This window comes from Carcharhinus amblyrhynchos, chromosome 6 (genome assembly GCF_965287045.1).
Source record: "Carcharhinus amblyrhynchos chromosome 6, sCarAmb.v2.hapA, whole genome shotgun sequence".
NCBI classification, from domain to species: domain Eukaryota; kingdom Metazoa; phylum Chordata; class Chondrichthyes; order Carcharhiniformes; family Carcharhinidae; genus Carcharhinus; species Carcharhinus amblyrhynchos.
The window spans coordinates 69,003,109-69,026,807 of record NC_137329.1 but is presented as its reverse complement, the minus strand read 5'-3'; the positions used below and the strand labels follow the sequence as shown (position 1 = coordinate 69,026,807).

Here is a 23,699-nt window from a genome sequence, read left to right as displayed (position 1 = left end):
AAGATATGCAGGTTAGGTTGATTGGCCCTGCGAAATTGGATCTAGTGTCGGGAGATTAGCAAGGTAAGCATGTGGGTTTACAGGGATAGGGCCTGGGTCGGTGCAGACCCAATGGGCCAAATGACCACCTTCTTCACAGACTTTGTGGTTTCTAATGATGCTTCTTAGTATGAGTGCCAGAAGGATGCAGTGGTTAAATGTTTCTGCTACTATGCATTAATCATTCTATTGAAGAATGTGGGGAATTAGTGTGCACTTTCCTTCTGGTGAGTTCATGGATTCATTCATAACTGGGGGGATTGTGCACGGTATATTCAAACACTGGGTCTGGGAAGCTAAATGGCACTTTGTTGTGCTCTCATATTTTCATCGTCCCACTTTCTTGTTAAAGGCACCGTCTTTTCCACGAGATGTTAAATTGAGGCCTACATGCTCACTCAGTTAGATGTAAGAGTCATCCTGGCACTGTTTTGAAGAGCAGGGGGCATCCTATGTCCTGACCAACATTTATCAATCAACACCCAAAACAGATTATCTGGCCATTATCTCATGAAAGAATGGGACTGACTGGATTGCGCTGTAGAGAGTAGCATCAACTTAATGAGCCAAATAGTCTTTTATGTCACAGTGACCTGCTGTTCGTGGGACCTTGCTGTGAACTAATTAGTTGTGTTGCCTACATTGCAACAATGGTTGCACTTCAAAAGTAAATAATTGGCTGTAAAGCACTGAGGTGATGAGAAGTATATAAAAATGTAAAAGTATTGACCCTGTGAGGCCATGTTACGTTTTAGGGATATTTGTCATCTTGGTCAACACTACAATACTTTGGTCAACTCTCACATGAGGTTAGGCGGTAAGTGCTGGCAAGCTTTTGTATTACTTGGTCTGTTCCCATCGAGAAAGTATTTTCCATCGAGGCTCAGAAGGTCAAGAAGCCACCATCCTCTTCCCACCCACTTAAGAACATAAGAACATAAGAAATAGGAGCAGGAGTAGGCCATCTGGCCCTTCGAGCCTGCCCCGCCATTCAATAAGATCATGGCTGATCTGTCGTGGCTCAGTTCCACTTTCCGGCCCTCTCCCCATAACCCTTAATCCCCTCTCTTATCAAAAACCCATCAACCCGCTTCTTGATAATATTTAGCGAGGCAGCCTCCACCACTTCAACGGGTAGAGAATTCCAGAGATTCACCACCCTTTGAGTGAAGAAGTTCCTCCTCAACTCCGTTCTAAAACGCCCCCCCCTTTATCTTGAGGCTGTGCCCCCTAGTCCTACTGTCTTTTTTTGAGCGGGAAGAGTCTCTCCACCTCTATCCTATCCATCCCATTCATCATCTTATACGCCTCAATGAGATCTCCCCTCATTCTTCTAAACTCCAACGAGTACAAGCCTCGTTTATTCAGCCTCTCCTCATAGCTCAACCCCCTCATCTCCGGTATCAGCCTAGTAAACCTCCTCTGCACTCCCTCCAAGGCCAAAATATCTTTGCGCAGGTGCGCTGCCCAATCTGTGTTAATTGTAGTACCTCAATTGTAACATTGACTGGGAATTCCATCTATAGTTTGTTCAGGTCAGTACCTCTTGCCTCTGAGCCAAAAGGTCAAACATTCCAGAATCACATGCATGGTTTGAGGATAGTCTAGACTTGAACTCTAGCACAGGATTAAGGGAGTATTGCCTTATTATTTAGATGGCCTTTGTCTGTTCACAAATTCACTGACATGATGTGGAGAAGAGAGTCCCGGTGTTTTAGCCAGCAATTCTACCTAAACCAGTATGGCCAACAACAGTTCAACTGGTCATTCAGCTTGCTGCATGGGGATAGGCATTTGCCTGTCTTCACACTTGTCGACATACTTCAGTAACCCATTCAACGTGGAACATTTGCCTGCGCTTCTTAAATTCATGTCTTTCAAGTTTTTCTTAATGGCCGGGTGACCTATGTTTCTCCAAGATTTGCTTTTCCAATTTTGCACTCCTTTATGGTAACAAGGACAAGAAAAGAATGGCCAAGCTCATCAGGACTGAAGATGGTTGAGAAAGATCCCAGTGGTGGCAGACTGACTTCACAAGGGCAGACCTGGACCGAATTGCTGGTCAGGTTGCAGCTGCAAGCAAGAAACACTGAATGTGTGTGTCGTATTTTGGAGAACAATAAAAGCCATTAGTTCTAAAAAAAAACCAGGTCCATCGATACCTGAAAAAAAAGCTAAATCAATGTGTTGGGTTGGGTCTCTTTAACAGAACTGAATAACAAGCATTGAGAAACAAGCCTTGAACTGATCGGTACAAAGTATTGTCTTGAGCTTGGCTTATGCTAAATCTTGACTCTGCTGCCCTGCAGGTACAGTGTCTCAGAGCAGCATGAAGTTTCTACTGTTGAATCCAGCAGTCCACTTTGCTGAGGTAGTGAAGGAATGTCGAGCAGTGGTCATCGCTGGAGGCACAATGCAGCCGGTAAGGGATTCTTAGTGTTATGTGACAATGTTTTAAGTTGGAAAGAGACCAATACAGAGTGATGCCTGCTTCAAAATTGTACATGTCTTTGTGCATGTGAGGACATCAAGAGAAGTTATCATCAAGTTTGTAGTGCAGTCCAGGGCACACATGAAATACCGGTGGAAGTGCCTGTGGAGCCTTCTCAAGGGCAAATGCTGGTCTTGCCTGTGGCATTCACGTTCCATGAAGAAAACAAAAAAAATCCTAGTACCTTCAAAAAGGGAAGGGTTATGATGTTGTGTACTGCTGTCTCTCAATCTTCCCACTGTCCTATCACATAAAAATAAAACCCTTTGAAACCAGCGTGCAAATCCTTTTGGATATTGGACCAAATGGCTGCTTTCTGCACTGTAGGGATTCTATGATTCTTCCATGATTCCACCCAGAATATACTGTCTGTCCTATTCAAGTCAAACTAAGCTTCAAAGAACTTTAATAGGCCCAGTGAGTTCTATGATTCTGTGTTTTTTGTTAACATTAGATCCGATTCCCGCAATAACCGCTGCAGGAATCTGATCATTCACCAATATAAATTCAATGACTTGTAATTTGTCTATGCTATGTCTTATCCTAAATGATTTGTATAGGTTCCCATTCTACTTTAAAATCTTCATCCTCCTCAAATGCCTTCAAATTTTCACCCCTTGCGTGACCTTTGCTGCCCCATCAAGTTTCTTTCAGTGCTGTCCTATTCCTCATCCCATCACCCCCCCCCCAAACCATGTTGCATTGCTTTCTTGATGTGTATATTTCTACTTTTGTCTTTGACAACACCGCGTTGTCAGATATAATGGTGTTCTGGTGTCTCTCCAAGCTGATCCTAGCAATTTGCAGCTTGCTCTGGCTCTGAGTTAAACTTCTGATTTAATGACCTGTGTAACAGTGAAAGAAGGACTTCTACCTCTATACCCAAGTACATTGACCCACTGAGACATCCAAGAAAAGAGTTGTTGGAATTTCCTTTATCTGTGGGTATTGTAAAAAATATAAGGAAGGTTGTTTTTCACTGACACTAGCTGCAGCTGAAAGGGCAGAGATTGGTGTCTGGGAGGTATTCTGGAGAGTGAGAGCCAGCTATTTGGACAGCGATAGTTTACTTGAACCAAGAAAGAGCAGATTCAAACACCTCCAGTGAGTGGAAGCCTAACCTCATTCCTATAATCAGTGGACTGTTTTCCACCTCAGGGTTATAACTTCAAATCTGGATTGTATTGAGAATAGCCAAAAGAAACAACAGTCATGGACTCCATCTGGAAAATGCCAACTACCTTATGACAGCTTAACTGGAAAGATATATACAGAACAATTTGAAACAGGAATGATTCCAGTCTCTGTCACTGAATCTTTGTAGAGGATCAGAACGCACAGTAGAAAACATCAATAAGGACATAAGAAATAGGAGCAGGAGTAGGCCATCTAGCCCCTCGAGCCTGCCCCGCCATTCAGTAAGATCATGGCTGATCTGACGTGGCTCAGTTCCACTTTCCTGCCTTCTCCCCATAACCCTTAACCCCCTTGCCTATCAAAAACCTATCTACCTGCGTCTTAAATATATTTAGCGAGGCAGCCTCCACCACTTCAACGGGCAGAGAATTCCAGAGATTCACCACCCTTTGAGTGAAGAAGTTCCTCCTCAACTCTGTTCTAAACTGCACCCCCCCCTTATCTTGAGGCTGTGCCCTTTAGTCCTACTGTCCTTTCTGAGCGGGAAGAGCCTCTCCACCTCTATCCTATCCAACCCATTCATCATTTTATACATCTCAATGAGATCTCCCCTCATTCTTCTAAACTCTAACGAGTACAAGCCTAGTTTATTCAGCCTCTCCTCCATAGCTCAATCCCCTCAACTCCGGTATCAGCCTAGTGAACCTCCTCTGCACTCACTCCAAGGCCAAAATATCCTTGCGTAAGTGCGGCAACCAAAACTGCACACGGTACTCCAGCTGCGGCCTCACCAGTGCCCTGTACAGTTGCAGCAAGACCTCCCTACTTTTATATTCAATCCCCCTCACTATGAAGGCCAGCATCCCATTTGCCTTCCTGTCTACCTGCTGCACCTGCATGCTGGGTTTTTGCGACTCATGCACAAGGACCCCGAGGTCCCTCTGCACCGTTGCCTGCTGCAGTTTTTCGCCATGTAAGTAGTAGTCCTTCCTACCATTATTCCTACCAAAGTGGACAACTTCACACTTGCCAACATTAAATTCCATTTGCCAGTTCCTGGCCCTTTCGCCCAGCCTATCTAGATCCCTCTGCAGACTTTCCACACCCTCCGCACAATTTGCCGTTCCACCAATCTTGGTGTCATCAGCAAATTTCGACACCATACACTCGGTTCCCTCCTCCAGATCATCTATATAAATGGTAAATAGCTGAGGCCCCAGCACCGATCCCTGGGGCACTCCACTAGTCGCCAACCGCCAATCCGAATAGCACCCATTGACCCCCACTCTCTGCATCCTATTTGACAGCCAATCCCCTATCCACGCTAACACCCTACCCCCAACTCCATGCCCCCTAACCTTCTGTAACAATCTCTTGTGCGGCACCTTATCAAACGCCTTCTGAAAATCAAGAAACACCACATCCACCGTTTCTCCTCTATCCACCGCACAAGACACATCCTCCATATTGCAAATATTGCAAAGAGTGGGAAAGGCAACAGGATATAATGAAAATTATAGCTTGGTAACAAAAAAGTTGAGTTTTAGAAACCATCTGAGGAGCATAGGAGGAAAGGCAAGCTGAGGGAGATGAGGATTTTCACAGTATTGAAGTGTTGCTAAAGGGAGGGGTAATGTCACTGGACAAGTAAGCCAGAGGGCTACTGTAGTAATTCGGCCAAATGCCATTTCCTGTAACCAACGCCCTTTATGATGCACTGAAGGAAAAGGCTGCTCCTACAGTCAAGTTGTCTTCATCTCAGAACCACAAGAACAGGTTTAAACCAAGCAGAGAATGTTTTCCAGAGGGAGTGTCTAAGGGTAACCGATGTGGGTTCCTCCTCAGGCTCTGCTTCAGCCCAGAGACTGAATTCTTCAGCTTTCATCTCTGAATCTGTACCCTCATTATCCAGAGTGGCCAATGCAAAGTCAGCTTTGAGTTGAGGGCTGACTCTGACAGTGGCTATTAGATAAGATTGGATTGTTTTGGATCTAGGCTTTAATCTATGTTTCAGGCTCTGGCAAGGTCTCCAAAAAGTCAGAATCATCACAACCTTCTAATCAAACCATAGCTCAGGTTTGATTCCAGCCTTGGTGACGGTCTATGTGGAGTTTACATGTTGTCCCCATAACTGTGAGTGTTTCCTCTGGATGCTCCTGTTTCCTCCCACATTGCAATGATATGCACATTTGGTTGATTGGTCATGCTAAATTGCCCCTTATATGTTAGGGGGATTAGCCATGGTAAAATGCATGGGGTTATGGGGTGGGGTGGGCCTGGGTAAGATGCTCTAGAACATAGAACATTACAGCGCAGTAGAGGCCCTTCGGCGCTCAATGTTGCACTGACCAGTGGAACCAATCTAATGACCCTCTAACCTAAACTATTCCAATGTTATCCATATGCCTATCCACAGTCCATTTGAATGCCCTTAAAGTTGGCGAGTCCACAACTGCTGCAGGCAGGGCATTCCACGACCTTACTACCCTCTGAGTAAAGAAAGAGCTGGTGCAGACTTGACGGGCCAGGTGGCCTCTCTGCACAATAGGGATTCTATGATATTCATAGGCCACCAATAACGAGCAGAGTTGATGGAGGAATTACCTTGTCTTCTTTGAATAGACCAGTAGGGTTTATGGTCGCTAACTATAGAACACTGTTGATGTTGCAGGTATTGATGGAACTTGTTCACACAAAATACCACCGCCAACCTTTCCTTCTTGGTTTGAGAATACCCTTGTTCCGCATCCAAAAGGATCTTGGAGGCTTTTCTGTCGCATCTTTCTGATAGCACTAAACCAACCCCAAGCAGGGAAGTTTAAACTAAGTTCTTTCTTAGGTTTGAAATGAACCAAAAAATTGGATGATAGTAACTGATATTTAACTTTAGAAAAAGCTTCTGCCTGTGGAGCTTCCTAGAACCATCTTTGGTATTTTCATAGCAGAGCATGCAAGGGGGCCAGTATAGAAGCCAAATTCAGGATAATTTTCCATAATAATTGACTAACTCCAGGAAAGATTTTAACTGTATGGTATTCCTTGGGGTTAGTGTTTCCATGATGGCCTTTACCTTATCCTCTGCTGGATGTAACCCCTTGCCATTTACTCAGTAGTTTAAATAGTTACTTCAGCCGCTTGGAAAACCCATTTCTCCCTCTTCAAGCAAACTCTGGAAAATCTCAGCAAGACTTCTTCCAGTTTGGTCAGGTGTTTCTGTTCTGAACCTTGCCAACCAAGATATCAATTAAGTAATACAGCTACCTTGGATAACCTTAGAATGTTCCCCATAACTCTTTGGAAAATGCACATGCCGATGAGACCTGAAAGAACTCAAGTCCTTTATGTACATTGGTCATTACATGTTTATGGGAGGACTCATTCAATTCAATCTGAAGAAAGGAGTGATTCACATCCAACATGGCAGACATCTTGCCAGCTATTAACTTAGTGAACAAATCTTCTATTGGAGGCATGGGTTACCAGTTGAGTTTGGAGGCCCGATTGACTGTTTCTTTATAGCCTCCAGAAAGATGACCTTGTTTGTTTGGTTTAAGAACAGGGACTACGGGCAGGATCTATTCTGCAAATTGCATGGGCCTTATATCTAGACTTTCAAGGCACCCTAGTTTAGTTTCCGTCTTCTCCAGCGTGGTCTTCCTCTGAAATATCTAGTAGTAGCATCAGGATCAATGGAGATCTTGGCCTCGGCTCCACTTATTTTTCCCAAACCTCTTGAAAAACTCCAGGATGTCTACCAATAACTTCATACAGTATCTTCCATGCTTAGCCTGAAGATCTAGTACCAGTCTCTCCCCATAAGGCTTGGCCGTGCCCCTGTACAACAATGAACAGGAGACAAATTGATTGCTGCCTGGAGGTTACTGGTGCCATTGTACTGCCTTTTTATTTATAAAGGATCCCCCAGGTAGGTGGCTAGTCTGACTTCTTCCAACATCAGGAATTGGATGCTAGATTGGAGGTGCTTATAGATCTGTTCTCTGAAAATGAGACTGCAGTTCCTTTGTCTAGCTCCTGGGATGGACGTTCACTCGTAATTCTTCTACTATCGAGACAACTTTTGTTGTAATAACACAATTCAGTTGTAGCATTTCTGCTTTTGGAAGAGGAGGTGTGGCCTCTGCTTTCATCTTGGGGCAACACACGTTTTGCCTATTCCTGAAACATCATTGTGGCTGTGTCTTTTGACAGTGCTTGTAATATTCTGCATCTGGCAACTGCACCATTCTAGAGAATGTTCTCCAGTACTCTTGGGGCTGTCACTGTCTTTCCTCAACTGTCTGGTGACATTACGGTTCCTATGCCGAAAGTGGGCCTTTAAAACCAGATTTGCACAAGCACTCTCCTTTGAAAACTACTTACACCAAGTCTCTCTAGGTTGGTAGATATTGCTGCCTGATGCCCCTGTAGTTCCTGAGCCCCTTTCTCATTGTTCTCAGTTTTTTTTGTCCAAATTGGATTCTGCTAACAGCTTATTTCTGTGTGGTTAGGTTATTTATGCCATGTATCAGTCTGTCTCACAACATTTCATTTAAGAGACAAAGCAAATTCACAATATGCAGCTAATTTCCTCAACTTGCCAAGAACTCGGATGAATACCTTTTCTCCTTGTCGCCAATGTAGTAATTCAGCCAAACAAGTGTTTCTCAACTCCAAATACCCTTTATTATGCACTTATGAGAAGGGTTGCGCTTGTGATGTATTACAGTCTACACCTTGCGACTACAAGAACGGCCCAGGTAGAATAACAGTTTAAAAAACCCACCTGACATCTTCCCATTAGGCAAGCCTCTGCTCGCTCAGTAAAGCAGCTCACACTCCATGAAGTGAGGGAGATCTACTGATGATCTCCTATTGCCTTTGTGGACATCAGAACATCTCGGCTAATACTTTGGGGGCATGGGTTCAAACCCACCAGGGAAGATGGTGGAATTGCAACTCCATTGATAGATCCGGAGGTGAAGGTAGCATCAGTGATTGTGACCATGACAACTATCATCAAATATTGTAAAAACCCATCTGGTTCACTAACGTCCTTTAGGGAAGGAAGTCTGCTGTCCTTACCTCATCTGGCCCTCTGAAGTAGCAGTTAGGGATGGGCATCAACTGCTGGCCTTGCCAGTGATGGGAGAATAAAGGGGGAGAAAGCCCATCATTCCAATGTAGTGGAGCTGGATGAGCTAATTCACATGATACATATGGTATTTCTGATTCTGCTGCTAGGTAGAAGACTTCAAAGACCAGCTGCTGTTAGCATCGGGGGTCTCTGCAGACAGACTGGCCGAGTTTTCATGTGGTAAGTCCAGGTTGATCTGTGTCATAGGAATGGAATGAGGTGGAGGATAAATGCGTGGCTGAGGGATTGGAGCAGGGGCAGGGATTCAGGTTTCTGGATCATTGGGACCTTTTTTGGGGCAGGTGTGACCTATACAAAAAGGACGGGTTGCACTTGAATCCCAGGGGGACCAATATGCTGGTGGGGAGTTTTGCTAAGGCTACTGGGGAGCGTTTAAACTAGAAAGGTTGGGGGATGGGAATCAAATTGAAGTGACTGGGAAAGAGGAGGTTAGCTCACAAATAGAGAAAGCTTGTCGACAGTGTGAGAGGGAGGACAGGCAGGTGATGGAGAAGGGGAGTGCTCAGACCGAAGGTTTGAGATGTGTCTATTTTAATGCAAGGAGTGTTGTGAACAAAGTGGATGAGCTTAGAGCGTGGATCACTACTTGGAAATGTGATGTGGTGGCCATTACAGAGACTTGGATGACTCAGGGACAGGACTGGTTACTTCAAGTGCCGGCTTCAAATGTTTTAGAAGGGACAGGGAGGGAGGAAAAAGAGATGGGGGAGTGGCACTGTTGATCAGAGGTAGTGTCATGGCTGCAGAAAAGATGGATGCTATGGAGGGATTGTCTGTGGAGTTTCTGTGGGTGGAGGTTAGGAACAGGTCAATAACTTTACTGGGTGTTTTCTATAGGCTGCCCAATAGTAACAGGGATGTTGAGGAGCAGATAGGGAAACAGGTCTTGGAAAGGTGTAATAATAAGAGTTGTTGTGATGGGAGATTTTAATTTCCCAAATATTGATTGGAATCTCCCTGGAGTAAGGCGTTTAAATGGGAGGAGTTTGTTAGGTGTGTTCAGGAAGGTTTCTTGACACAGTATGCAGATAAGCCTATAAGAGGAGAGGCTGTACTTGATTTGGTATTGGGAAATGAACCTGGTTAGGTGTCAGATCTCTCAGTGGGAGAGCATTTTGGAGGTAGAATTATGATCACTATCTCCTTTACAATACCGGTGGAGAGAGATAGGATCTGATAAGTTAGAAAAGTGTTTAATTGGAATAAGGGGAATTATGAGGCTATCGGGCAGGAAATTGGAGGCTTAAATTGGAAAGAGGTTTTCTCAGGGAAATGTATAGAAGAAATGTGGCAAGTTTTCAGGAAAACTTACCCCTGACATCTCCTGGCTTGCCCACAGAAGGCAAAGAGTGGTTATAGATGGGTCATATTCTGCATGGGGGTCGATCACCAGTGGAGTGCCCCAGGGATCTGTTCTGGGACCATTACTCTTTGTGATTTTTTTATAAATCACCTGCATGAGGAAGTGGAGGGATGGGTTGATAAGTTTGCTGATGACACAAAGGTTGGAAATATTATGGATAGTGTAGAGGGATGTCAGAAGTTGCAGCGAGACATTGAAGATGCAAAACTGGGCAGAGAAGTGGCAGATGGAGTTCAACCCAGATAAGTGTGAAGGGGTTCATTTTGGCAGGTCAAATAGGATGGCAGAATATAATATTAGTGGTAGGACTCTTGGCAGTGTGAAAGATCAGAAGGATCTCGGAATCCAAGTTCGTAGGACGCTCAAAGCAGCTGCGCAGGTTGAAGCTGTGGTTAGGAAGGCGTATGGTATACTGGCCTTCATCAATCAAGGAATTGAGTTTAGGAGTCGAGAGATAATGTTGCAGCTATATAGGACTCTGGTCAGACCCCACTTGGAGTACTGTGCTCAGTTCTGGTCGCCTCATTACAGGAAGGATGTGGAAGCTATAGGAAGGGTGCAGAGGAGATTTACAAGGCTGTTGCCTGGATTGGGGAGCATGCTTTATGAGGATAGGTTGAGTGAGCTTGGCCTTTTCTCCTTGGAGAGACGAAGGATGAGGGGTGACCTGACAGAGGTGTATAATATGTTGAGAGGTAATGATCGAGTGATAGTCAGAGGCTTTTTCCCAGGGCTAGAATGGTTGCCACAAGAGGACACAGGTTTAGGGTGTTGAGGAGTAGGTACAGAAGAGATGTCAGGGATACGTTTTTCACTCAGAGGGTGGTGGGTGCGTGGAATGGGCTGCCAGCAACGGTGGTGGAGACGAATTTGATAGGGTCTTTTAAGAGACTTAGATAGTACATGGAACTTGGTAAGTCGAGTCATCTCTAAGGTAGGGACATGTTCGGCACAACTTTGTGGGCCGAAGGGCCTGTATTGTGCTGTAGTTTTTCTATGTTTCTATTCTGTCTCTGGAACAGGGACGGATCTGTGTCACGCTGTCTGTAATGGGGACGGATCTGTGTCACGCTGTCTGTAATGGGGACGGATCTGTGTCACGCTCTCTGTAATGGGGACGGATCTGTGTCACGCTCTTTAAACAGTTGATGTTACACTGGTAATTTGCTGCCTAGTCAGTTGATCTTCCTTTCATTATAAGGCCAAAAGTGGGGACGTTCATTAATGACTGCTCAATGTTTAACACTATTCATAACTCCTCAGTTACTGAAGCAATCTATGAACGAGTATAGCAAGCCCCTGACAATATCCAGGTTTGGCTAACAAAGGGCAAGGAAAATGTGCAACATGCAATCGCTTAGACAATGATTATTTCCAACTAGAGAGGATGTAACCATTGCCTCTTGACATTCCTTTACTGAATTCCCCAACTATCAACATTCCGGGGGTTACAGTTGACCAGAAAATGAACTGAATTAGCCATGTAAGTATTGTGACCACCACAGCAGGTCAAAGGATCAGAATTCTGTGGCAACTAACTCACCTCCTGAGTCCCTCATGTCCACCATCTACAAGGCACTAGGCTGTTTGGTGTGTGTGTGTGTGTGTGTGTGTGTGTGTGTGTGTGTGTGTGTGTGTGTGTGTGTGTGTGTGTGTGTGTGTGTGTGTGTGTGTGTGTGATGGAGTGCAGCTCCAACAACATAAGCTTGACACCATCCAGGGCAAAGGAGCCACTTGAATACTACTCCTTCCACAAATATTCACTCTCCCCACCATCGACAAGCAGTGGCAGCCAGCAAAGCCTACATCCCGTATAATGAATTTTAAAAAGTTGATTAATCCAGACGCTTTGAGCAGCCTTTCTGTATCCTGGTGTACATGTTCTTGACCTGAAACTAACCTGTTTAGAGATTAATTCTGTGCTGATTATGCTGCTGGCTGGAGTTTAATGCCCCTTTTATGTATTGTATGTTTGGAGGAGGCTTGTGCCCTTCTTGTCAAATAGAGTTTTTGAGGGATATGGGTTGGTGGTTGACGCACCCTGAGAGACAGATTATATTTAGAATCAAAGTAACACCCAGTCTCTTGTTCAGGATTCTCACTGTTCTGATTAAATCACATGTCTTGCATCATTGAAATGTGAATTTTATTGTTTTGTATCAATTTTATGGATGAGCAGCACTGTGAAGATGCGTTACGTTTTGAAATTTTGCTTACAGATTTTCTAAGAACTTTAGCTCTGTTTTCTTGTTGACCTTGTCTTCACTACAATTTTGGAGTTGACCTGCCAGCAGTACTAATTGCTGCAAATCTTCAAACAAAGAAAAAATGGGGCAATGGATAACCAGTTTCTTTATATGTTGTTCTTGAGCTCTGTTTGATTGTTCTTTTCCGCTAACCTCTTAGGTCACGTCATTCCACCAGAAAATATTTTGCCCATCATTGTCTGCAGTGGTCCCTCGGGGCAGCAGCTTGAATTCACTTACCAGAAGAGGGACAAGCCACAACTGGTGAGTGTTTCAGTCTGAACACGTTCCTGCTTCTGACTCTAAAATCTGAAATAGATCAGCAGATCTCAATAAAGCATGGATTTTTTCAGTCTGTACTTGCTCAGAAGTTAAATTACTCCAATTCATAAATGCTTGTACATAACCCAATTAAATATATTATTGATTCTTTGTAGACCTTACTCGGTAAGATGAAAAAAAATCCATAAGAAAACAATGCAAAGAAAGGTTATACATACTAGAACAGAACAGACCTTTATGATTTTTGACAGGTGATCAAACAGAAGAAATTATAACTTGCTTGTACCATTCCTCAGTTGTCTTGGAGACCTCCAGTAAAGAGCTAGTGACAAGTCTGCCTCCATCATGGGTATTTATCAATGTTAGAGGCCTTCATCCAGGTGGGCTTAGGTTGTTCCATTACTAGCTAAATGAGCTCTCAGAAATTATTCATTAGATCTCCAGATATTTGTGTAACTGTCCCTGATAATAGAACAGCAGAGTGTTCAACATTACTCCCTTAATCTCATTTGTACACACGACTTGTATGTTTTGTATAGCTTCGTACAAACTGAGTTGCAAGCTTGTTTTAATTAAGCCTAGGAAGGTCAGTTAGTGTTTATCTGATCACAAGTGTCTTCATGTCAGGTTACCTGCTGTTATTTTGTATTAAAGACTTCCATCGGAGAAGAAGATACAAAAGTCTGAAGTCACGTACCAACCGACTCAACAGCTTCTTCCCTGCTGCCATCAGACTTTTGAATGGACTTGCCTCGCATTAAGTTGATCTTTCTCTACACCCTACACTACATTTTGCACTGTCTCATTTTCTTCTCTATGTATGGTATGTTTTGTGTGTATAGTGCGCAAGAAACAATACTTTTCACTGTATACTAATACATATGACAATAATAAATTTAAAAAAAGGCTTTTAAGACTACCTTAAGCATAAAACATATCCAATATAAAAATGTGAATTTAAAGCCAGTTTGTTGATAAAACTAATTGTCAATCCTTTGGTTATATATGTATATAAAAATGTCTTACACTTAATCACCTGTATCTTAGCTGGCATCCAAATATATTGCTATGGTTATGGGAACACATCTTATTTGTAAATGTGCTGTAATTCTGGCAGAGTATGTGTAATTTTGCTGAACTTTACAAAATTGTTGAATATGCAAAGCTTGGTTAGCTAATGCAGTAAATGTGGAATAGAACTAATCTGAAAATGTAACTTTTTTGTGGAAATTAGTCATTTAGGTTCATGTAGCATTGCTGCCTAAGCCTCTGCTATCTGCTGGAATTAGTGCTTGCATATTTTTGCCTAGAGTCATAAAGTCATGGAGTTTTACAGCATGGAAACAAGTTGGGCCTTTGGTCCATGCTGCCCCTTTGTTTTAAACCCTTAAGCTAATCCCAATTGCCCACATTTGGCCTATATCCCTCTCTACCCATCATATCCGTGTAACTATCTAAATGCTTTTTAAAAGATAAAATTGGAGCCGCCTCTACTAATACCTCTGACAGCTTGTTCCAGACACTCACCATCCTGTGTGTGAAAAAATTGCCCCTCTGGACACTTTTATTTGTGTGCTTAAAGCAAGGTGGGAGGAGCATGTTGGGAATCATGGAAAATTTGAATTAAGGAATCACTGGAAACTCTGGGAGCAAAGTATGCTTTTGTTGAAATTGTTTCCACTAGGAGGATTTTGATTTGATTTATTATTGTCACATGTGTTAACATACAGTGAAAAGTATTGTTTCTTGAGCGCTATACAGACAAAACATCCTTTCATAGAGAAGGAAATAAGAGCGTGCAGAATGTAGTCATAGTCATAGCTAGGGTTTAGAGAAAGATCAACTTAATGCAAGGTAAGTCCATTCAAAAGTCTGATAGCAGCAGGGAAGAAGCTGTTCTTAAGTTGGTTGGTAAATGACCTCAGACTTCTGTATCTTTTTCCCCCACAGAAGAAGGTGGAAGAGAGAATGTCCAGTAATTATGCTGGCCGCTTTGCCAAGGCAGCGGAAAGTGTAGACAGTCAATGGAGGAGAGGCTGGAGTGTTGGTAAGCAGAGTACGAAGATATAAGAGTGAGATGAGGAGATTTCATCTTGTGCAGCGAGTTGTTGTGATCTAAGATTGAAAGCAAGATGAAAAACAGATGCAGTGTTAAAAAGGGAACAGGATGAGGTCTAGAAGAAAGACATTTTTGCAGGGCTATGGGGGAAGAGATGGAAAGTGGGACTAATTGGATAGTTCTTTCAAAAGAACTATCTGGCACAGCATGATGGGCTGGATGGTCTCTGTCTGTGCAGCAAGATTATTTTGCTTCAAGCAGTTTCTGTAAAAAAAAAACTAACCACTGCCTGGCTTGATCCTTTTGACCACTTTCAGTTTTGGTGTAAGTTAAGTTTGGGAAACAATTCCAGCTTCAAGATTCCTTTTGCTTGACCAATCCTTGGAACTAGGAAGTGAACTGCTTAACCTGCTTATTTAACCCTTTTAAGTTGTTGAAGCTGTTTGAAGTCTGAAAGATTTTCTTTCAGATGTTTTTGACTAGGTGTTTGCAGAGCCAGAAAAGCCCAGGAATGGAATCTTCATTAATCCGATCTGATGAAGATCATGACCTGAGCCCCAAACTAACCTCACACTATATACTCTAACTAGATTAGCTGGATTGGAATCACAATATTGCAGTGACAGGACATGACCAGCCATGTGGGAGCATTGGGTTGGGGGTGCGGAGTGGCTATAAAGAAAAGTAAGATGGATTATGAGAATAAACTAGCTCAGAATATAAAAAAAGGTAGCAAATGTTTCTACAAATATATAAAACGAAAACATTTGTCCTTTAGAGGACGAGAAGGGGGATGTAATAACTGGAAATGAGAAAATGGCTGAGGCATTGTTGGTCTTCACAGTGGAAGACACAAATAACATGCCAAAAATTGATGACAGGAAGGCAATGCAGGTGAGAACCTAGAAACTATTATTATCATGCAAAGGGTAGTGTTGGGCAAGTTAATGGGGCTAAAGGTAGTCAAGTCTCCTGGTCCTGATGGAATGCATCCCAGGGTACTGAAAGAGATGGTGGGAGAAATAGCAAATGCACTAGTGGTAATTTACCAAAATTCACTGGACTCTGGGGTGGTTCCTGCAGATTGGAAACAGCAAATGTGATGCCACTGTTTAAAGGCAGATAAGTATAGGCTGGTTAGCTTAACTTTTGTAGTAGGTAAAATGCTTGAATCTATCATCAAGGATGAAATAGCGAGACATCTGGATATAAATTGTCCCATTGGTAAGATGCCGCATGGGTTCATGAAGGGCAGGTCATGTTTGACTAATTTGGTAGAATTCTTTTGAGGACATTAATGTACAGTGGACAACGGGGAATCTGAGAATGTGGTGTGTCTGGATTTGGATGTGGTGTATCAGAAGGCATTTGACAACGTGTCTCACCAATGATTGCTGTATAAGATAAAGGTGCACAGTGTTACGGGTAATATATTAACATGGATAGAGGATTGGTTAACTAATAGAAAGCGAAGAGTGGGGGTAAATGGGTGTCTTTCTGATTGGCGATCAGTGAATAGTGGTGTGCCTCATGGATCAGATGGCCTATTCCTGTTCCTAGTTCTTGTGTTCTATGTCACGGTGCGGTGAACCAAGGTATGATGTATTGTGGTGTGGCGGCATGGGACTGTGGCAAGTATCACTGAGGAAGTGAGTCACGTTGTGGTGAGTGTCATGCTGTGACAAGTGTGGGATGTGGTGAGTGTGGCAGTGCCAGGACAAGGCAGGGCATTGGACATTTCAGTTGATGGCAGCATTTTTGAATTTAACTATTTTTCACCTCCAAATATTTTTTCAAAGTTTCTGCTTAAAAATGGATGCCTGCCAAACGAGTCAGCTATGATGTATACAGCTCAGCTTGTTCTAAGGGGTCTGTAATTGCTGTATATCTTCCAGTCCTGTGCAATGCTGATCAATGAAGGAAGCACCATATACTGCTCTGTTTTTAATATTAAATCTTATTTTTGTAGCTGGATGAATGTGGCCGGGTATTGGTCAATCTGTGTAAAGTGGTCCCTGGCGGCATTGTGTGCTTCTTTCCATCATATGAATATGAAAAACAGGTATACACACACTGGGAAAAAACTGGCCTTCTGGCACAGCTAGAGGCCAAAAAAAAGGTAACTTGATTGTTTTATACCTGCATTTTAGCATCTGAGGCGATATCTTAGAACCATTTTCCTTCTCTTTTGATCGGAATTGTGCAGTTTGAAAGCCTTTTGCGGAAAAAAAGTCATTCCTCCCCTCGCATCCTTACTTGCAATTCACTGTGTTTCATTATGGGCAAGTGCACACGCATTCACACTCTCTCATACACACTAATTGGGTTGTTAAATCCTGCTTTGTGCTCATTTCCTGACCAGCTTATATATATCCTGTCTCAGTACAAAGCTGGCACTGTTGCTGTTGATGTGATCATGATGTGTTATCTACAGACTTTCTGAATGTGTTTGGTACTATTGACCATATCACCATCTTACGTTATCTTTCCCCTGTTGGCCAGCTTATGGGGTTCCAATTCAACAGTCTGAACAAGGCCAATGTATCTTCAACAACAACTCCCCCAGTTTCCAGGATCCACCAAGGATCTGTCTTTGACCTCCTCTTTATTTTCTCCTCCACAATATTATTCATTAACGTTAGATTAGCCTCCCAATGTACATTGGTAATCGGAAACTTCCCCTGTTCATTACTTCTCTTACCCCATGACCAAATCCTTGCTTTGTCAGACTGCCCAACCAACATGGATTCGTGAGTAAATCACAGCTTACTGAACGGCTTGGAGACCAAACTCTTCGACTTGAGTTCCTGCCTTAAACTCTGCACCATTCACACTGACTTCATCCTCTTCATAAAACATATTCAGGCTGAGTCAGCTCATCCTACACCTTCCTTGATCTATAACTGGACATCACATGCAACATCTTTTGTCAAGTTTATTTATTAGTGACACAAGTAGGCTTACGTTAACACTACAATGAGGTGAGTGGAAAATCCCCTAGTTGCCACACTCCGGATCCTGCTCAGGTACACCGAGGGAGAATTTAGCATAGCCAATGCACCTGACTTTCAGACTGTGGGAGGAAACCAGAGCACCTGGAGGAAACCCATGCAGGCATGAGGAGGATGTGCTAACTCCACACAGACAGTGCCCCAAACCAGGAATTGAACTTGGGTCCCTGGCAGCAGTACTAACCACTGTGCCCTGTATCCACCACAGGGAAGGTTGATTCAATTCTGAAGTGTTAGTCGTATTGGTCTGTCCTCTGTTGAAACCCTGATCCATTTGTTGTTCTTGACTCAATTCCCTTGATGCCCTGCTGGCTGGTCTCAATGCCTGGAGCCTCTAATAGAACATAGAACATTACAGCGCAGAACAGGCCCTTCGGCCCACGATGTTGCGCCGACCAGTTACAAAATAAGCTCTGACCTGCCCAGATCAAGACTGTTTGTATCATGTCCCACTTACCCAACATCCTACCCTCACTGACCAACACTGACTTCCTGTTTCCCCCCCAAAATTGAATTCAAAATCTCTTCTTTTCCCTCTGTTGACCCATCCCTCACTGTCCTCTCCACCCTCAAGTCTTTGGTCCTTTAACCCTCATCTTTAACGCAACACCACCCATTCAGGAGCCCTCCCCTGCATTGATAATCTGGAATTCTCTTCCTGAACCCCTACTCCCTCCTTCACTTTTTTCACCACTAGAAACTGCGCCAAGGACTATCTTTCAATCTTCCAACCTCTCCCTGTCCTGCCCCCAGTAGCTGCAAATGCAGCCCTTTTACCTATTTCTACTTATTGGATGGAGGTGGAGTGGGGATGGAGGTGGCAATGTGACGATGGGGCAGGGAGGGGTGTGCGAATGTAACTGTAGGAGGAGGGAAGTGTTTCTGGAGAATGAGGGGAGATTTGATTCGGATTGGCGGTTGGTGACTAGTGGAGTGCCCCAGGGGTCAGTGCTGGGGCCTCAGCTATTCACCATTTATATAGATGATCTGGAGGAGGGAACCAAGTGTATGGTGTCGAAATTTGCTGATGACACCAAGATTGGTGGAACGGCAAATTGTGCGGAGGGTGTGGAGAGTCTGCAGAAGGATCTAGATAGGCTGGGCGAATGGGCCAGGAACTGGCAAATGGAATTTAATGTTGGCAAATGTGAGGTTGTCCACTTTGGTAGGAATAATGGTAGGAAGGACTATTACTTGTGTGGCGAAAAGCTGCAGCGTGCGATGGTGCAGAGGGACCTCGGGGTCCTTGTGCATGAGTCGCAAAAACCCAGTCTGCAGGTGCAGCAGGTGGTCAGGAAGGCGAATGGGATGCTGGCCTTCATAGCGAGGGGGATTGAATATAAAAGTAGGGAGGTCTTGCTGCAGCTGTATAGGGCATTGGTGAGGCCGCAGCTGGAGTACTGCGTGCAGTTTTGGTCGCCGCACTTACGCAAGGATATTTTGGCCTTGGAGGGTGTGCAGAGGAGGTTTACTAGGCTGATGCCGGAGTTGAGGGGGTTGAACTATGAGGAGAGGCTGAATAAACTAGGCTTGTACTCGTTAGAGTTTAGAAGAATGAGGGGAGATCTCATTGAGACATATAAGATGTTGAATGGGATGGATAGGATAGAGGTGGAGAGACTCTTCCCACTCAGAAAGGACAGTAGGACTAGAGGGCACAGCCTCAAGATAAAGGGGGGCGCGGTTTAGAACGGAGTTGAGGAGGAACTTCTTCACTCAAAGGGTGGTGAATCTCTGGAATTCTCTGCCCGTTGAAGTGGTGGAGGCTGCCTTGCTAAATATATTTAAGACATGGGTTGATAGGTTTTTGATAGGCAAGGGGATTAAGGGTTATGGGGAGAGGGTGGGGGTGTGGAACTGAGCCACGACAGATCAGCCATGATCTTATTGAATGGCGGGGCAGGCTCGAGGGGCTAGATGGCCTACTCCGGCTCCTATTTCTTATGTTCTTATGATAGAGGTGTATAAGATTTTGATGGGTATAGATAGAGTGAATGCAAGCAGGCTTTTTCCACTGAGGCTAGGGAAGAAAAAACCCAGAGGGCATGGGTTAAGGGTGAAAGAAAAGTTTAAAGGGAATATTGGGGGGGGCTTCTTCGCGCAGAGAGTGGTGGGAGTGTGGAATGAGCTGCCGGATAAAGTGGTAAATGCGGGGTCACTTTTAACAAAAACTTAAATGGCTCAGGAGGATGTTGCCGGGACTTGAGAAGCTGAGTTACAGAGAGAGATTGAATAGGTTAGGACTTTATTCCCTGGAGCGTAGAAGAATGAGGGGAGATTTGGTAGAGGTGTATAAGATTTTGATGGGTGTAGATAGAGTGAATGCAAGCATGCATTTTCCACTGAGGCTAGGGGAGAAAAAAAAGGACATGGGTTAAGGGTGAAAGGAGAAAAGTTTAAAGGGAATATTGGGGAGGGGGGGTTGGTGCTTATTCACGCAGAGAGTGGTGGGAGTGTGGAATGAGCTTCTGGATAAAGAGGTAAAAGTGGGGTCACTTTAACATTCATGGATGAGAGGGGTGTGGAGGGATTTGTTTCAAGTGCAGGTCAGTGGGACTAGGCAAAAGATGGTTCAGCACAGACAAGAAAGGCCAAAAGGCCTGTTTCTGAGCTGTAAATTGTCTATGGTTCTACCACCCATCCTGCCCCTAGGCCTAATCTGAATTTGACTCCTGTTGTTCTGTTTGTTCCTACACCCTGCCTGCAATCTGCTGAGTGAATTACTTCTCTTTTTAATGCCAGAAGATCACTGGATGAATGTTGGACTTCATAGGTGATTTCTGTATTTCTGTCTGCATAGCATGCAAGAAGCAATACTTTTCACTTTTCAAGTGACAATAAATCAAATCAAACCTAAATTTCTTCTATTTGATGCCATAGATTTTCCAGGAGCCTAAAAAAGCCAATCAAGTGGAGCAGGTGCTGTCTGAATATTCCAGGTGTGTCCAGGTATGTAACATAAGAACATAAGAAATAGGAGCAGGAGTAGGCCATCCAGCCCTTCGAGCCTGCCCCGCCATTCAATAAGATCATGGCTGATCTGTCACTGCTCAGTTCCACTTTCCCGCCCTCTCCCCATAACCCTTAATCCCCTCTCCTATCAAAAACCCATCAACCCGCGTCTTAAAAATATTTAGCGAGGCAGCCTCCACCACTTCAACGGGCAGAGAATTCCAGAGATTCACCACCCTTTGAGTGAAGAAGTTCCTCCTCAACTCCGTTCTAAACCGCCCCCCTTTTATCTTGAGGCTGTGCCCCCTAGTCCTATTGTCTTTTTTGAGCGGGAAGAGTCTTTCCACCTCTATCCTATCCATCCCATTCATCATCTTATACGTCTCAATGAGATCTCCTCTCATTCTTCTAAACTCTAACGACTACAAGCCCAGTTTATTCAGCCTCTCCTCATAGCTCAACCCCCTCAACTCCGGTATCAGCCTAGTAAACCTCCTCTGCACTCCCTCCAAGGCCAAAATATCTTTGCGCAGGTGCGGCGCCCAAAAATGCACACAGTACTCCAGTTGCGGCCTCACCAATGCCCTATACAGCTGCAGCAAGACCTCCCTACTTTTATATTCAATCCCCTTCGCTATGAAGGCCAGCATCCCATTCGCCTTCCTGACCACCTGCTGCACCTGCAAGCTGGGTTTTTGCGACTCATGCACAAGGACCCCGAGGTCCCTCTGCACCGTCGCCTGCTGCAGTTTTTCGCCCCGTAAGTAATAGTCCTTCCTACCATTTTTCCTACCAAAGTGGACCACCTCACACTTGCCAACATTAAATTCCATTTGCCGTTTCCTGGCCCATTCGCCCAGCCTATCTAGATCCTTCTGCAGACTCTCCACACCCTCCGCACAATTTGCCGTTCCCCCAAACTTGGTGTCATCAGCAAATTTCGACACTCTACACTCGGTTCCCTCCTCCAGATCATCTATATAAATGGTAAAAAGCTGAGGCCCCAGCACCGACCCCTGGGGCACTCCACTAGTCACCATCCGCCAATCCGAATAGCACCCGTTGACCCCCACTCTCTGCCTCCTATTTGACAACCAATCCTCTATCCACGCTAACACCCTACCCCCAACTCCATGTCCCTCGACCTTCTGCAATAACCTCTTGTGAGGCACTTTGTCAAACGCCTTCTGAAAATCTAGAAAGACCACATCCACCGGCTCTCCTCTATCCACCGCCCTAGACACATCCTCATAGAACTCCAGTAAATTTGTCAGACATGACTTCCCTTTAACGAAACCATGCTGCGTCTGCTCTATCAAGCAATTCCCTTCAAGATGCCTCGCTATTTCCTCCTTAAGGACAGATTCTAACATTTTACCTACCACAGACGTTAAACTAACCGGCCTATAATTCCCCGCCTTTTGCCTGGCACCCTTCTTCAACAACGGTGTAACATTAGCCGTTTTCCAATCATCCGGCACTTCCCCGGAATCCAGCGACGTTTGGAAAATAACCACCAAGGCATCCACTATCACCTCCGCCATTTCTTTCAGAACCCTCAGATGCATTCCATCCGGTCCTGGGGACTTGTCCACAATCAGCCCCTCCAGTCTGTCGAGCACCGCCTTTCTAGTAACAGTAATGTCATTAAGACCCTCCAGTCCTACCACCTTTCTATCGCTAACACCCGGCAAATTATTCACGTCCTCCTCCGTGAAGACAGAAACAAAAAAGTTATTCAATACCTTAGCCATATCCCCATCCCCTACCACTAGGTCCCCTTTCTCATCCTCTAAAGGACCAACATTCACCCTAGCCAGCCTCTTCCTTTTTATATATTTATAAAAACTCTTGCTATCCTTTTTTATATTAAGCGCTAGCCCAGCTTCATAGTTTCTCCTACCCTTCTTTATCAACTTCTTTGTCAATCTTTGTTGACATTTAAACCTCTCCCAATCAGCGAATGTTGTCCCATTGTTTAAGAAGGGGAGCAGAGACTTCCCTGGGAATTACAGACCAGTGAGTCTTACTTCTGTAGTGGGCAAGGTTTTAGAAAGAATTATTAGGGATAGGATTTATAGTTATTTGGAGAGTAATGAATTGATTAGAGATAGTCAGCATGGTTTTGTAGCGGGAAGGTCGTGCCTTACTAACCTTATTGAGTTCTTTGAGAAGGTGACCAAAGAGGTGGATAGGGGTAAGGCAGTAGATGTGGTATATATGGATTTTAGTAAGGCGTTTGATAAGGTTCACCATGGTATGCTTCTGCAGAAAATGCAGATGTATGGGATTGGGGGTAATTTAGGTACTTGGATCAGGAATTGGTTAGCAGATAGGAGACAGAGGGTGGTGGTTGATGGTAATTATTCATCATGGAGTTCGGTTACGAGTGGTGTGCCTCAGGGATCTGTTTTGGGGCCACTGCTGTTTGTAATCTTTATTAATGATCTGGATGAGGGTATAGTTGGGTGGATTAGTAAGTTTGCTGATGACACCAAAGTCGGAGGTGTGGTAGATTGTGAGGAAGGGTGTCGAAGTTTGCAGGGTGACTTGGACAGGTTGCAGAGCTGGGCCGTGAGGTGGCGGATGGAGTTTAATGCGGAGAAGTGTGAGGTAATCCATTTCGGTAGGAATAACAGATGTGTTGAGTATAGGGCTAACGGGAGGACTTTGAATAGAGTGGAGGAGCAGAGGGATCTAGGTGTATGTGTACATAGATCCCTGAAAGTTGGGAATCAAGTAGATAAGGTTGTTAAGAAGGCGTACGGTGTCTTGGCGTTTATTGGTAGGGGGATTGAATTTAGGAGTCGCAGCGTCATGTTGCAACTGTACACAACTCTGGTGCGGCCGCACTTGGAGTACTGTGTGCAGTTCTGGTCCCCACATTACAGGAAGGATGTGGAGGCTTTGGAGAGGGTGCAGAGGAGGTTTACCAGGATGTTGCCTGGTATGCAGTGGAGGTCC

General features: G+C 44.3%; 1 protein-coding gene across 3 annotated transcripts in view; it reads left to right on the top strand.

The window, feature by feature from the left end:
• ddx11 (DEAD/H (Asp-Glu-Ala-Asp/His) box helicase 11) overlaps positions 1-23,699 on the top strand; it is an 87,605-nt gene that overhangs the window by 46,235 nt on the left and 17,671 nt on the right. For 2 of the 3 annotated variants that reach the window (XM_080190595.1, XM_080190596.1), the window contains exons 18-22: positions 2,349-2,461; positions 8,909-8,981; positions 12,592-12,695; positions 16,742-16,891; positions 20,664-20,732. In XM_080190595.1, the coding sequence (XP_080046721.1) occupies positions 2,349-2,461; positions 8,909-8,981; positions 12,592-12,695; positions 16,742-16,891; positions 20,664-20,732 (509 nt within the window). The remainder of the gene's footprint in view (positions 1-2,348; positions 2,462-8,908; positions 8,982-12,591; positions 12,696-16,741; positions 16,892-20,663; positions 20,733-23,699) is intronic. The other variant, XM_080190597.1, reaches the window with a different exon arrangement.